The sequence below is a fragment of the Manis javanica genome, chromosome 16 (genome assembly GCF_040802235.1).
Source record: "Manis javanica isolate MJ-LG chromosome 16, MJ_LKY, whole genome shotgun sequence".
Taxonomy (NCBI): Eukaryota; Metazoa; Chordata; class Mammalia; order Pholidota; family Manidae; genus Manis; species Manis javanica.
Window position 1 is genome coordinate 12,667,054 of NC_133171.1, and position 16,447 is coordinate 12,683,500.

At 35.5% G+C, this 16,447-nt stretch overlaps 1 protein-coding gene across 1 annotated transcript in view; it reads right to left on the reverse strand.

Moving 5' to 3' along the window:
* Positions 1-16,447, reverse strand: part of GMDS (GDP-mannose 4,6-dehydratase) — a 703,979-nt gene that overhangs the window by 330,632 nt on the left and 356,900 nt on the right. The window contains exons 5-6 of the mRNA XM_037011686.2: positions 11,918-12,110; positions 10,975-11,079 (exon numbers count right to left, since the gene is read on the reverse strand). Of these exons, the coding sequence (XP_036867581.1) occupies positions 10,975-11,079; positions 11,918-12,110 (298 nt within the window). The remainder of the gene's footprint in view (positions 1-10,974; positions 11,080-11,917; positions 12,111-16,447) is intronic.

Below are 16,447 nucleotides of genomic sequence, written 5' to 3' on the forward strand. Positions count from 1 at the left end.
ATACCCCCATAAAAGGAATGGAACTCTTAAATTTACATTCTTGTCCAAAACCAGAGGCAGCCAAGTGAGAGCCAAAAGTAAATGGGCCCGGGTTGAATAGAAGTCGCCGAGGATTATAGATGGCGGCATGAAAGGTGAGACAAAGTCCTCCTCCTAAAACAGCATATAATACAACAATATAATTGATACAACTAATCCTGAAAGAGCAAAAGGAAAGAGGGCTGCTCCAGACTGACTGCATACACCTGGAGAAAAGAAGAGACCTTGCGGAACAGGGTAACGTACCAAAGCCATTGCCCAACAGAACCCAATATCTTCCCCCACCCCAGCTCACTGACTGGAGGAAGGAAAACGGAGCAGGGACAGAGTGGAGGCCTGGGACTACTGAACACCTAGTTCTAGAGATCTTCTCTGGGAGCACAAACTTACATTTCATGGTGCTCTGGTGATTAAGGGGGTTGGAAAGCTAAGACAGGCAGAATACCTGGAGAGACTGAGATTCCAGATGCTTATAGAAAACAGGGATTCATATCTGGCTGCTCTGTGACAAAAGAAAGGCAGGCAGTCTGAGAGACTTACTAGGAGCTAAAGGGCTGCTAAAGGGGCAACGATTGCATAGAGCTTACTGCTCAGGAGAAAGGACAGGTAGACAAAATTGTCTGGGGCCACTCTGCCCAGCAGGTTGGGAAATTGCACGATCTTCAGGGGCTCCAGACCCATGGCTGGCAATGCAGCTCCAAGGCCCCACTCCATGACATGCAGCCTGCTGCGCCTGCCTTCCAGCCAGCCGGCACTGGGTTCACACACCGGAAAACCCTGCCCTAGCGTTAGGCCAGCCAGAGGGAAACAACACCTACAGCAGCTACAAATGCAAAGCACAGAGGCTGATACCTGTGTGCTCGGTCCACTGATTCTGGCAGCGGAGACAGGCATAGCAGTCAGGAAGCAGGAAACAGCTCTTTCTACCCCCCAGGAACCAACACCACTCCCCTGAGAGCCCTGACATTGCTCCAGGGGCTGAGCAGCTCCAGAGAGTAGAGATTCTGGGCACTAGAGGGAGCCACATACAAATATGAAATGTCAAAGGAAACTGGTTCAAAGCAAAATCATACATACACCAGAGAAAGAGTCAAATGAAAACAGCCTCATGAATCTTCCTGAAGGAGATTTCAAAATCAAAATCATAAACATGCTCACGGAGGTAAAGAAAAACATTCAAGTACTCAGGAATGAATTCCAGTCAGAGATCCAGTCATTATGGAACATAGTATCAGAAATGAAACACACAATGGAAGGTTTTAAAACCAGATTAGATCTGGTGCAGGAGATGATAAATGAAACAGAAATTAGAAAAGAGGAATACAAAGAAGCTGAGGCACAGAGAGAAGAAAGTATCTCTAAGAATGAAAGAATATTGAGAGAAATGTGTGACCAATCCAAACGGAACAACATTTGCATTATAGAGGTACCAGAAGAAGAAGAGAGAAAAAGGGATAGAAAATGTCTTTGAGAAGGTAATTGCTGAAAACCTCCCCAATCTGAGAAAGGAGATAGTCTCTCAGGCTATGGAAGTGCACAGATCTCCCAACACAAGGGACCCAAGGAAGACAACACCAAGACATATAGTAATTAAAATGGCAAAGATCAAGGATAAGAACTGACTTTTAAAAGCAGCTAGAGAGAGAAAAAAGATCACATAAAAAGGAAAACCCATCAAGCTATCATCAGATTTCTCAACAAAACTTAACCAGCCAGAAGGGAGTGGCATGATATATTTAATGCAATGAAACAGAGCCAACCAAGAATACTTTACCCAGTAAGATTATCATTTAAATTTGAAGGAGTGATTAAATAATTTCCAGATAAGCAAAAGCTGATAGAATTTAGCTCCCACAAACAGTCCTACAGTGTATTTTGGAGGGACTTCTACAGATGGAAGTGTTCGTAAGGTTTAATAGCTGTCACCAGAAGTAATAAAACCACATTAAAAAAAGTAAAACAGTTAAGTGCTAAGCAAATGTAAAATTAATTCAGATATCCCCAAAGGCAGTCAAGGGATAGAAGAAGAGTACAGAATATGATACCTAACATATAAAGAATGGAGGAAGAAGTAAAAGGAGGAGGAAAAAAACCCTTTAGATTGTGTTTGTAGTAGTGTACTAAGTGAGTTAAGTTAGACTCTTAGATAGTAAGGAAGTTAATCTTGAACCTCTGGTAACCACGAATCTAAAGCCTGCAATGGCAATAAGTACACACCAATTGATAATCACCCTAAATGTAAATGGTCTGAATTCACCAATCAAAAGACATAGAGTCACTGAATGGATTAAAAAAACAAGACCTATCTATATGCTGCCTATAAGAGAATCACTTTAAACCCAAAGACATACACAGACTAAAAGTGATGGGATGGAAAAAGATATTTCATGCAACTAATACAAAGAAAAAAGCAGGAGTTGCAGTACTTGCACCAGACAAACTAGACTTCAAAACAAAGAAAGTCACAAGAGACAAAGAAGGACATTACATAATGATAAAGGATCAATCCAACAAGAAGATATCACCATTAAAAATATCTATGCGCCCAACACAGGAGCACCTACATATGTGAAACAAATACAAACAGAATTAAAAGGGGAAATAGACTGCAATGCATTCACTCTAGGAGACTTCAACACACCACTAACTCTGAAGGACAGATCAACAGGCAGAAAAAAAGTAAGAACACAGAGACACTGAACAACACATTAGAGCAGATGGACCTAACAGACATCTACATAACTCTACACCCAAAAGCAACAGAATACACACTCTTTTCAAGTGCACATGGAACATTTTCAAGAATAGATCATATACTAGGCCACAAAAAGAGCCTCAGGAAATTAAAAAAGATGGAAATTGTACCAACCAGTTTCTCAGACCACAAAAGGTAGAAACTAGAAATAAATTACGCAAAGAATATGAAAAATCACACCCACACATGGAGGCTTCACAACATGCTCCTAAATAACCAATGGATCAATGAATAAATAAACACAGAGATCAAGCAATATATGGAGACAAATGACAACAATAATTCAAATTGAAAAATCTGTGGGACGCAGCAAATGCCATGATAAGGGGAAAGTATATTGCAATACAGGTCTACCTCAGGAAAGAAGATTAATCCCATATGAGCAGTCTAAACTCACAGTTAATGAAACTAGGAAAAGAAGAACAAATGAGGCTCAAAGTCAGTAGAAGAAGGGACATAATAAAGATTAGATCATATATAAATAAAATCGAGAAGAATAAAACAATAGAATCAATGAAAGCAAGAGGTGGTTCTTCGAGAAGATAAACAAAATAGACAAACCTCTAGCCAGACTTACCAAGAAAAAAAGAGAGTCTACACACATAAACAGAATCATAAATGAGAAAGGGAAAATCACTATGGACATCACAGAAATACAAAGAATTATGAGAAAATACTATGAAAAATTATATGCTAACAAACTAGATAACCTAGAAGAAATGGACAAATTGCTAGAAAAATACAACCTTTTAAGTCTGACTCAGAAACAGAAAATATGAATAGACTAACTATGAGTAAGGAAATTGAATTGGTAATCAAAAAACTAGCTAAGAAGAGAACCCCTGAACCAGATGGCTTCACCACTAAATTTTATCAAACACTCAGTGAAGACTTAATATGCATCCTCCTTAAAGTCTTCCAAAAAGTAGAAGAAGAGGGAATACTTCCAAATCATTCTATGAGGCCAGCATCACTCTAACACGAAAACTGGGCAAAGAGACCACAAAAAAAGAATATTACAGACCCACATCCCTGACGAACATAGATGCAAAAATACTCAACAAAATATTAGCAAACCAAATTCAAAAATACATCAAAAAGATAATTCACCATTATCAAGCAGGATTTATTCCAGGAATGCAACGATGGTACAATATTAGAAAATCCATCAACATCATACACCACATCAACAAAAAGGACAAAAACCATATGATCATTTCCATAGATGTTGAGAAAGCATTTGACAAAATTCAACATCCATTCATGATAAAAACTCTCAACAAAATGGGTATAGAGTGCAAGTACCTCAATATAATAAAGGCCATGTAGAACAAACCCACAGTCAACATCATACTTAACAGCAAGAAGCTGAAAGCCATTCCATTAAGATCAGAAACAAGACAAGGATGCCCATTCTCCCCACTTTTATTCAACATAGTACTGGAGGTCCTAGCCATTGCAATTAGACAACACAATGAAATACAAGGAATCCAGACTGGTAAGGAAGAAATTAAAACTGTCTCTGTTTGCAGATGACATGATATTGTACATAAAGAACCCTAAAGAATCCAATCCAAAACTACTAGATCTTACATCTGAATTCAGCAAAGTTGCAGGATACAAAATCTATACACAGATACCTGTTGCATTCCTACACACTAATGATGAATTAACAGAAAGAGAAATCAGAGAAACAATTCCATTCACAATTGCATCAAAAAGAATAAAATACCTAGGAATAAACCTAACCAAGGAAGTGAAAGACCTATACTTTGAAAACTACAAGACACTCATGAGAGAAATTAAAGAAGATACCAATAAATGGAAACACATCCTGTTCTCTTAGATAGGAAGAATTAATATTGTTAAAATGGCCATCCTGCCTAAAGTAATCTACAGATTCAATGCTATCTCTATAAAAATATTAATAGCACTCTTCAACAAACTAGAGCAAATAGTTCTAAAATTCATATAGAACCACAAAAGACCCCAAATAGTCAAAGCAATCCTGAGAAGGAAGAATAAAGCTGGGGGAATTACACTCCCCAAGTTCAAGCTCTACTATAAAGCCATAGTAATCAAGACAATTTGATACTGGCACAAGAACAGAACAATAGACCAATGGAACAGACTAGACAGCCCAAATATAAACCCAACCATATATGATCAATTAATATATGATTAAGGAGCCACGGATATATAATGGGGAAATGGCAGCCTCTTCAACAACTGGTGTTGGCAAAACTGGACAGCTACATGCAAGAGAATGAAACTGGATTACTGTTCAACCCCATAGACAAAAGTAAACTCGATCAAAGACCTGAATGTAAGTCATGAAACAATAAAACTCTTAAAGAAAACACAGGCAAAAATCATCTGAATATAAACATGAGTGACTTCTTCCTGAACGCATCTCCTTGAGCAAGGGAAACAAAAGCAAAAATGAACACACAGGACTACATCAAACTAAAAGGCTTCTGTACGGCAAAGGACACCATCAGCAGAACAAAAAGGCATCCTACAGTATGGGAGAATATATTTGTAAATAACATATCTGGCAAGGAGTTAACATCCAAAATATATAAAGAACTCACATGCCTCAACACCCAAAAAGCAAATAACCTGATTAAAAAATGGGCAGAAGATATGAAGAGATAATTCTCCAAATAAGAAATTCAGATGGCCAACAAACACATGAAAAGATGCTCCACATCGCTAATTATCAGGGAAGTGCAAATTAAAACCACAATGAGATATCACCTCACACCAGTAGGGATGGCCAGTATCGAAAAGACAAAGAACAACAAATGCTGGCGAGGATGCTGAGAAAAGGGAACCCTCACTGCTGATGCGAATGTAAGCTAGTTCAACCATTATGGAAAACAATATGGAGGTTCCTCAAAAAACTAAAAATAGAAATACCATTTGACCCATGAATTCCACTCCTTGGAATTTACCCAAAGAATACAAGTTCTCAGATTCAAAAAGACAGATGCACCCCTATGTTTATAGCAGCACTTTTTACAATAGCCATGATATGGAAGCAACCTAAGTGTCCATCAGTAGATGAATGGATAAAGAAGAGGTGGTACATATACACAATGGAATACTATTCAGCCATAAGGAAGAAATAAATCCTACTATTTGCAACAACATGGATGGAGTTGGAGGATATTATGCTCAGTGAAATAAGCCAGGTGGAGAAAGACAAGTATGAAATGATTTCCCTCATTTGTGGAGTGTAACAACGAAGCAAAAGTGAAGGAACAAAACAGTAGCAGACTCACAGACTCCAAGAAGGGACTAGTGGTTACCAAAGGGCAGGGGTATGGGAGGGCGGGTTGGGATGGTGAGAGATGGGGATTGAGGGGTATGTTTAGTACACATGGTATTGAGGGGTCACAGGGAAGACAGTGTAGCACAGAGAAGGCAAACAGTGAATCTGTGGCATCTTACTACACTGATGGACAGTGACTGCAATGGGTATGGGTGGGGACTCGATAGTATGGGTCAATGTAGTAACCACATTGTTTTTTCATGTGAAACCTTCATAAGATTGTATATCAATAATACCTTAATAAAAGCAAATGTAAAAATAAAATGTGGGTTGAATAAATGAATGAATGAAAAAAAAATTCAATGGACCCCACTGCCATGACCTGGGAAACACTGAGCCCCACCTGCTGACACCAGAGAACAGAGAAATTTCAGAGAGCACCCTCGTGGTTTGAGCTTTCTCCTCAAGCATACAGTCTCAGAAGTCTCTCAGAAACTTACACCATTCCTTAGCTGTAAGAACTTAAGAGACCAATTCTTCACTTGTACTGAAAATGTAAAAGTCACATTAAAAAAAAAGAACACTCAATATGTGCACATCACCTTTTGTCACAATGGCTACAGTCCTCAAAGCCAGGAAACCTAGTTAAGTTTAATTTGATCATTTGATTTTTTTATCTTCTGAAATGAGAAGGTCACATCTCTCTTTTTTGTTCCCTCTTAATGATCATATAAAATGTTTATTTGCAATATATTATTTTATTTACATTAACTTAATGTTGCATTTATAATTTTTTTAAAGGCCAACAAATTTGCATTTGTGACAAGTGAAAGTAGTCTGCTGATATAAGTGTAAAACATATTTAGCAAAATGGTCTAATTATCCAGGTGATGAATAACAGGTATTCTGTTACTTTATCTTCTAAAGTAATAAAAAATAAGTAACTAGAAATATTACCCTTAGCCTTCCTAATAGGCTTGCTTTTAATGTTCTGGTTTGTAGAATAATCTTATATTTAGGAGTGGATTTTATTCATGATAAAGAATATATTTGAATATCCTTATTCACAAGCTTACTTTAAAGTAATATAAGAATTTTTTCCACAGTTTAATTTATATTTAACAGCTTTATACCAACAGAGCCTTAATAACTAGTTAGCCTTTCAAAGAACTTAGCAACAAAAGCACATAACATTTTCCCCACTAGAAATTTCATAGTTCTAGACAATAAGCAGCTTTAACCTCCTAAATAAAGAACATATAAATCTGTATTTCCAACAGAAAGGTGTCACCATAGCCACATTTGTGGCAACAGAACACTGTTTATGTACATATACATAGAGACATGTAAGTGAAACAATCAGATAAACTACAAGTTTAGAGAAACAATAGAGGAAAAACATTTTCAGATATGTGAATAGCTTTGTGCAATTAATTCATAAAGCAACTACTCTTTTAGTTTAAAAAAGCACACTTTTATTTTAAAAAGTTGAGTACTTACGAATACAAGCACCTTGTTAATATCTGTGAATACACAGTAGTAGTTATCCACAGAACATATGATAATCCATACATTTTTTTGGGTCTTGGTGGATACACAGTTATAGAATTTTCAGTAATATTCACTAATAATTTGTAGTAAATATTACTAACATACCTCCATTTTATAAAAAGCAAGCGTAAAGCGGGAGCATATCAATCATCCTGCCTTAACTGAATGACTAGATGGCTGACTAAAGGAGACAAATCCTTGGATCGTTGGCTTTAATCTCTGCATCAATCATTTCCACCTGTTAATTAGGTGCCAACCACAGGTGATCTCAACTATATTTAGGGTGTATAGTCTTCTTGTAACAAAACAAGCATACTTAGGAAACCACAAAGGATTGGAATGGAGAAAAGACATAATATAGTCAAAAACATAATGAAAAAGTGTCCAACTTGGGAGTAGGGTTTATGTGCAAGAGGACTTGGGTCAAGAACTAGTTTATTTGGTTCCACACCTCAGTAGTTCAGTAAAGCACAACAGAATCCCAACTGACCAAAGCACTTGAGGAATTCTGTTTACGGATGGGTTAACTATTGACTCCCTTTGACTTTAATGTTTATTGGAAACCTTTCCATTAGACTATCCTGCTATCTTGGGAGAAACCCATATTAAACCTAATGGGAGGTTTCCTGATGTTGAGTATCTAATTATTCTACACTAGGCAAGCAAATGTTTTCTTACAGGTTCAGTCAATTTTTGCAGGCTACAGGACTCAGCTGTGAAAGCACCATAGACAATATGTAAACAAATGGGTATGGCTGTGTTCCAATAAAACTTTATTTACAAAAATGGTCTGGTGGGCTGTGTTTGGCCAAAGAGCCACAGTTTACCAAGTTCTGGTCTATAATATCTTTATATTAAAAAATACTTCTTCCATACTTAAAAGTCGGAAATTCTCATGGTATGTTATTTCTGCAGCCAAAAGGGGCCTTGTCAATTATTTTTCATTAGAGAAAAAGTTCATGTCCCTAAAAAAGCTGCATCATTTTGGGCTCTATTCATTGGGCACTTGTAACTATATATTGTGGGCTAGATTGAGGTTTACCAATGTACTATCTATAGAAGGAATATTGCTCCTGGTGATAACAGCAAAAGAGGACCGATGCTCAATATTAAGAAACCTTACTTAAAATCAAAGTACTACAGCAATTATAGGTGTACAACTAAGATTAATTAAAAATGGATTTTATGTATTTATTAAAGTATATCAGACTGTCTTTACTTCAAAATAGTTTACCTTTTATTACTATATGCATTGTATCCGTAGAACATGTATTTAAATAAAACTATCCTACAAGTTCCTATTGTTCTCTAATTCAGATTGCCTATCTCTCAAGTTGGTAAAATTTTACTAAAATATGAGATATTCATTCATTCATTTAAAAATTTTATTGAATGCTTATTAGCAGATAGGCACTGTTTTAGATGCTTAAGTTTTAAGAATTCAGTGCAGTTCTACTACTAGGGAATTCTCAGTCTGGCAAAGAATTTCCTTGGAAAAATAATAATTGTGACAAAACAACAATATTATTATCAGATAAACTTAATATGAAAATTAATTTTAAAGTTTCAAGAAATGCAGTATTAAGTATTAGATTTCTTACCAAATTAAGTATAACATCATTTTCACATACACCTCTATAATTTTTCATTATCTGATAATAAATGAAAAAATGAGGTATCACTTACTTGCAGATACGTAAAAAAAAATGTACACAAGGTAAAGTTTTTAATAAATAATTAACAAAGCCCTAGATGCAGAACATTATATATAAAATAGCACTGTTTTTTTGTATGTTTAAGACAGTGATACTTGGAACATTTCTGAAGGAGTGTTAATAGTGGGCCTGAGGGCAGGGCTGGGAATCAGTAAGAAGGAGGGGACTTATTTTTCTCCTTATTCCCTCCCTCTACGGTTTACTCTTCCTTTAAATTCAAAGGAAGTCTTCATTTTAAAACAAATTTTTTAAAAAAGAAAGTGATTCACATGGACAAAGACAAAAATTATTTCTCATTATGAGATATGCAAATAGAGCTCTTTCGAATAAATACTTAAATTTATCTTTCCATTCTACAACAGAATGCTGCTCCCTATCCTAATCTGATCCAAACCAACTGACTTTTATTATCTTTTTTCAGGTGGAAAAGTTGAGAAGGGAAAAGCACAGAAACACAAACAATGTGTATAAATATGTTTGCAACAAAAGAGGCAGGGACAGATTGTCATGTGCTGAGCAGATTCCTTGAGTTCCTGTATATCAAGTGCTGGAGGCAAGGATAGCTAAGATCTTCCTTTTCCTTTTCCCTTTATTAAGGACACCCAGAACCACAAACTTAATTAAAGAAATGTTTCTGGCTGCTTGTTGTTTTCCTTTTGGGCAACAGAGATGGTGAACTGCGTTCTTAATGCTTTAACAGCCCATCATAGGAATTTTTAACTTATGCAACTATAAAAATGTATTGATGCTAAAGATATCTTTCTAAATCTGCCATTTTAATCTTTCTTCATGACTTGTTGGTTTAATTATGTGGCTATAGAGTCCATAAAATTTCACTGAAAAAGTTATAAGCATTACTATTTGTTGGGCATGAAACAACTTATAACACTCGACTCATTTATTCTCGAGCTAAAAGTCTAAATGACAGTGAAATTTAGTAAAACATCTTAAAGTTAGATTATACATATAATTTTTACTTTGTAAAGAGTACCATGCTTTTTAAAGATTTTCTCATGCATCAATAAATCAGAAATAAAAGTAGACATTCTTATTTAAAACCTAATATTTGGAATAGGAGATCAAGCAATGTTGCTAAGAGTCTCAACAGCTATTTAATGTAAATAAATATGGTTGTCTGAAAAAAACTGCTAATGATTCTAAATGTAAGAACTGATTTCAAACTTATTTTAAAATAATAATTTCTGGATGTCTATTATACATGGAATGTAAACAAAGAGCACTGAATATCCAGTTAACTCCAAGTAAAAACTTACATAGATTCTATAAGTTGAGTCTATGCAAATAAGCTTGACCTGCAGAAATAAGCATTAGTTTACTGGTCATTCCTTCGCAGTCACATGAAAACTTCCTAATACTTAGGTTGCAAACATGTTTAATAAGACCGCTCAATGAAAATGCTAATATTGGAGCAGTGTTTGGTTTCCCACAAAAAAAAAAAAAAAAAACCGCAAAATTTAGTAAGCAACTAAGGATGAATTTACATTTCTTCATTTACCACTTCTGACATTCACAATAGTTAAAAATAGATGTGAAATTTCTCCCAATGTTCAGAATATAACAACTTTTTATTGTGGATGAAGTCTGAAATTCTCTTCTCCATTAATATATTTACTAACCTCTTCTAGGACTCTCATGATTGAAGAGAATGCCATTCACTGCAAAGAGATTATATGCTTCACGGAAGTTCACCACAATCCAATAGGCATAGAGTTTTGCTGCCCCTGTTGGAATATTTTTTTAAAAGCAAATAAAACATATTTATTAGTATAAAAGACAGTGACTGTCACTCACCTTAAACAAGTAATAACTTGCAAAAATTAGAATATGTAATATATCAAGATAGAAAAAAATATTAATCAAAAGCCAAACATTCCTTTGCCAGTTAATAACTAAATACTTTGAATTTCCTTTTGCATGAGGAAATATTTAAGAATTTTTTTCTATACCTACAGTTCTTTCTTTCACAATCTAATTGATTCAGTTATAATGTATATAATATATCAAATTAACCTTTCTTAGGTCTTATTCCCATTTCTTAGTTTTAAAGAATTAGAAAGTGAAAAGTACCAAATCTTAATATTCTAGCTGCTTAAAAACTTTATCACTGAAGTCTTTCATGAATACTTTTTTACAAATTTGTAATATGTAATAGACCTTTTTTGTTTGTTTGAAGGGTTTGATCTGAGAGAGACCTCATGAGGGAAATAACGAACATGAAATCTTATCATCTCACACAATCTCACACAGTTCTGTAGAAAGATTCATGTTGGGTCTAATTTTCCTTTCAAAGTAATCTGTGTGGAAGGATCGAATGAATGTGGATCGGTGAAGTGAGGTAGTAATTTCACCCTGAGGCAATGGCAGCAAATACTTGGAATTAGCAATGTATAAAGGTAAGCTTCTCAACAAGTCTGATCACTTTAGACTACCTTAATGCTAATCTCACACCCAAATGACTTCAGCTGAGAAACATGTACAGAATTAAAGCAGAAACATACACATACCCCAAGCCCACAGAAAGTGAAGCCCATATGCAAGGCTGCATGCATGCTTTCTCACCATATGGTGACCGAGGATAGAAGGGAGTGGTCTCCTTCTGGGGTATCTCTTGCACTTTCCCATACAGTTCACTTGTTGAGGCTTGGTAGAACTTCAAAGAGTTGATAAGGCCACAGGTCTTAACTGCATCCAGGAGCCGTAAAGTGCCAACTCCATCAACATCTGCAGTATATTCAGCCAGGTCAAAAGAAATCTGTAAAACAGCAGGAAAAGAACAGTGCTGCATTAATAGGTAATACCAACAAAGATTCGACAGGAGTGACAGTAATGTTTTATAATTTCATACAGTTAGAAATGTCATGTTTGTGATAAAATATTTTTTAATAGCAAAACAAGAGTGTGGATGTCATCTATCTCTAACATCAAATGGTTGGAAAATACCTTAAGAAATACATATAAATTATCTATGTTGAAATGAAGAACACTTTAACCATACATATCACCTCCTAATTCCAGACTGATGTCTGTAGAGCAGTGTTTCTCAAAGTGCAAATCCCTGCAACTCAGAACCCTAGGAGTGGAATTCCTGGGTCAAATGGTATTTCTATTTTTAGTTTTTTGAGGAACATCCATATTGCTTTCCATAATGGTTGAACTAATTTAAATTCCCACCAACAGTATAGGAGGGTTCCCCTTTCTCCGCATCCTTGCCAACATTTGTTGTTCCTTGTCTTTTTGATGTTGGCCATCTTAACTGGTGTGAGGTGATATCTCTTTGTGGTTTTAATTTGCTCTTCCCTGATAATTAGCGATGTAGAGCATCTTTTCATGTGTCCATTGGCCATCTGAATTTCTTTTTTCGAGAAGTGTCTGTTCAGATCCTCTGCCTATTTTTTAATTGGGTTATTTGCTTTTTGTTGTTGAGGTGTGTGAGTTCTTTATATATTTTGTATGTTAACCATTGTCATATATGTCATTTACAAATATGCCTTTTTGTTCAGCTGATGATGTCCTTTGCCACACAGAAGCTTTTTAGATAGATGCAATCCCACTTGTTCAGTTTTGATTTTGTTTCCCTTACCCAAGGAGATGTGTTCAGGAAAAAGTTGATCATGTTTATATTCAGGAGATTTTTGCCTTTGTTTTCTTCTAAGAGTTTTATGGTTTCATGAATTACATTCAGGGCTTTGATCCATTTCAAGTTTACTTTTATGTATGGAGTTAGACATTAATCCAGTTTCATTCTCTTACATGTAGCTGTCCAGTTTTGCCAACAGCATTTGTTGAAGAGACTGTCATTTCTCCATTGTATATCTATGGATCCTTTATTATATATTAATTGGCCATATATGTGTGGGTTTATATCTGGGCTCTCTAGGCTGTTCTGCTGATCTATGGGTCTGTTCTTGTGCCAGTACCAAATTGTCTTAATTACTGTGGCTTTGTAGTAGAGTTTGAAGTTTGGGAGTGCAATCCTTCCAGCTTTGTTCTTCCTTCTCAGGATTGCTTTGGCAATCAGGGTCTTTTATGGTTCCATATAAATTTTAGAATTATTTGTTCTAGTTGAAGAATGCTGTTGGTGTTTTGATAGGGATTACATTGAATCTGTAGATTGCTTTAGGCAGGATGGCCATTTTGAACAATATTAATTCTTCGTATCCATGAGCATAGGATGTATTTCCATTTACTGGTATCTTCTTTAATTTCTCTCATGAGTGTCTTGTAGTTTTCAAAGTATAGGTCTTTCACCTTCTTGGTTAGGTTTATTCCTAGGTATTTTATTCTTTTAGATGCAATCATATATGGAATTGTTTTCCTGATTTCTCTTTCTGCTAGTTCATCATTAGTATATAGGAATGCAACTGATTTCTGTGTATTAATTTTATATCATGCAACTTTGCTGAATTCAGTTATTAGTTCTAGTAGTTTTGGGGTAGATTCTTTAGGATTTTTTATGTACAATATCATGTTATCTGTAAACAGTGACAGTCTAATGTCTCCCTTACAATCTGAATTTCTTTTATTTCTTTGTGTTGTCTAATTGCCATCATTAGGACCTCCAGTACTAGGTTGAATAAAAGTGGGGAGAGTGGGCATCCTTGTCTTGTTCTTGATCTTAGAGGAAAAGCTTTCAGCTTTTCGCTGTTAGGTATGATGTTGGCTGTGGGTTTGTCATATATGGCCTTTATTTATTATGTTGAGGTACTTGCCCTCTATACTCATTTTGTTGAGAGTTTTTATCATGAATGGATGTTATATTTTGTCAAATGCTTTTTCCGCATCTATTGAGATGATCATGAGATTTTGTCCTTTTTGTTGATGTGTATGATGTTGGTGAATTTTCAAATATTGTACTAACCTTGCATCTGTGCAATAAATCCCATTTTATCATAATGGATGATCTTTCTGATGTATTTTTTAATTTGGTTTGCTAATATTTTGTTGAGTATTTTTGCATCTATGTTCATGAGGGATATTGGTCTGTAATATTCTTTTTTTGTGGTGTCTTTGCCTGGTTTTGGTATTATTGTGATGCTCACCTCATAGAATGAGTTTGGGGGTATTCCCTCCTCTTCTACTTTTTGGAAAACTAAGGAGGATGGGTATTAAGTCTTCACTAAATGTTTGATAAAATTCAGTGGTGAAGCCATCTGGTCCACGGGTTTTGTTCTTAGGTAGTTTTTTGATGACCAGTTCAATTTCATTGCTGGTAATGGGTCTGTTCAGATTTTCTGTTTCTTCCTTGATCAGTCTTGGAAGGTTGTATTTTTCTAGAAAGTTTCCCATTTCTTCTAGGTTATCCAGTTTGTTAGCATATAATTTTTCATAGTATTCTCTAATAATTCTTTGTTTTTCCATTGTGTCCATAGTGATTTTTCCTTTCTCATTTCTGATTCAAACACAGTTGATTTTTAAAATAATTACCTTATTTTCTATTTTTAAGATGGAACAATGACTTCTTAGTTTATTACAGTGTACATAACCGTTAAATATGTGACACCCTGAACAGAGCAAAATGCTAATGTATGTTGAGTGGAAAGAGTTCTAATAGATGGTGTTAAGGAGTAACTCAACGTTTTGAAGTTTTTAAATGGATTCTTTAAAAATAAATGTGACTGACATGCTTTTTGTTTTAATTATTTAAGCACAATAAACAAATGAACCTAATATTCCAGTCTCTTAAAATAATAAGGCTGAAAACCTTTCTTATTGGTTTATTTACAGGCCAAAAATAGCAGGGCACAATGGAAAGGTGATTCCCTGAATTATATCAACCTTCATCTGGAAAACCCCTCTCTCAGGGGAGTGAGGTTACTGCCTCATTACTGCCCAGCCCTGAGTGTCCCTGAGCAGAAGCTACAGGTCTGTCTATGCACAAGGGATTTAACGAACTCAGAGGACTGCTCATCAGGGACCTGACTCAGACCACTAAACTCCTATCATCCAGACCTGTCAGTAAAGATCACATGGCAGCCATGAGATAAACAGGAAAAAGTATGTTTCATCCATAATCTTTCAAATCCAAGAAAGCACAATTTGAGGCTATTTTATTCTTTTTAAGAAGTTAACCGTGAAAAAATTTACATACCATAAAATTCACCCTTTTAAAGTTCATAACTCAAGTGTTTTAGTATATTCACAGCATTGGGGAATCATCACCACCATCTAATTAAAGAACATTTTTGTCACCTCCAAATAAACTCTATTCTCATTTGCAATCACTTCCCATCTTCCCAGCCTGCCTTGACAGCAATGAATCTACTTTCTGTCTTTATGCACTTACCCATTCTATACATTTTTATCAATGGAATCATAAAACGTAGCCTTTTGTGACTGGCTTCTTTCACGTATCACACTTTCATTTCTCTTGGACATGTACTTAGGAGTACAGTCATTTTCTAACACTGTGTTTCAGGAACTGAACACTTTGAGGAACTGTCAGACTGTTTTCCAAAGTGGCTGTAGTATTTCACATTTTCACCAGCAATGAATGAGGCCTCCAACTGCTCCACACATTACCCCACACTTGTTGTAGGCTGCTTTTTGTTTACAGACATCTTAGTGGGTGTGAAGTGGTAGCTCATTGTGATTTTTTATTATTGAGATATAATTGAGGCATATAACATTGTATTAGTTTCAGCTCTAAAAGGTGACTCAATATATGTATATATTGTGAAATGATTACAATAAGTCTAGTTAACATCCATCACTATACAGCCAAAAAATTTTCTCTTGTAATGAGAGCTTTCAAGATCTACTCTCTTAGTACCTTTCAAATATATAATACAGTATAATTAACTATAGTCACCATGCTGCACATTACATCCCATGACTTACTTATTTAATAACTAGAAGTTGACCACCTTTATCCATTTCACCCACTGCCCACCACTCCCAATCCTCTGCCTCTGGCAACTACCAAACTGTTCTCTGTATCTGTGAGTTTGGGGTTTTTTTTTTTTTCTCCTTTTTTCTTTCAGATTCCACACATAAGAAAGATCATATGGTATCTTTCTTTGCCTGACTTATTTCACTTAGCATAATACCATCAAGGTCCATACATGTTGTCACAAATGGCAGAACTTCGTT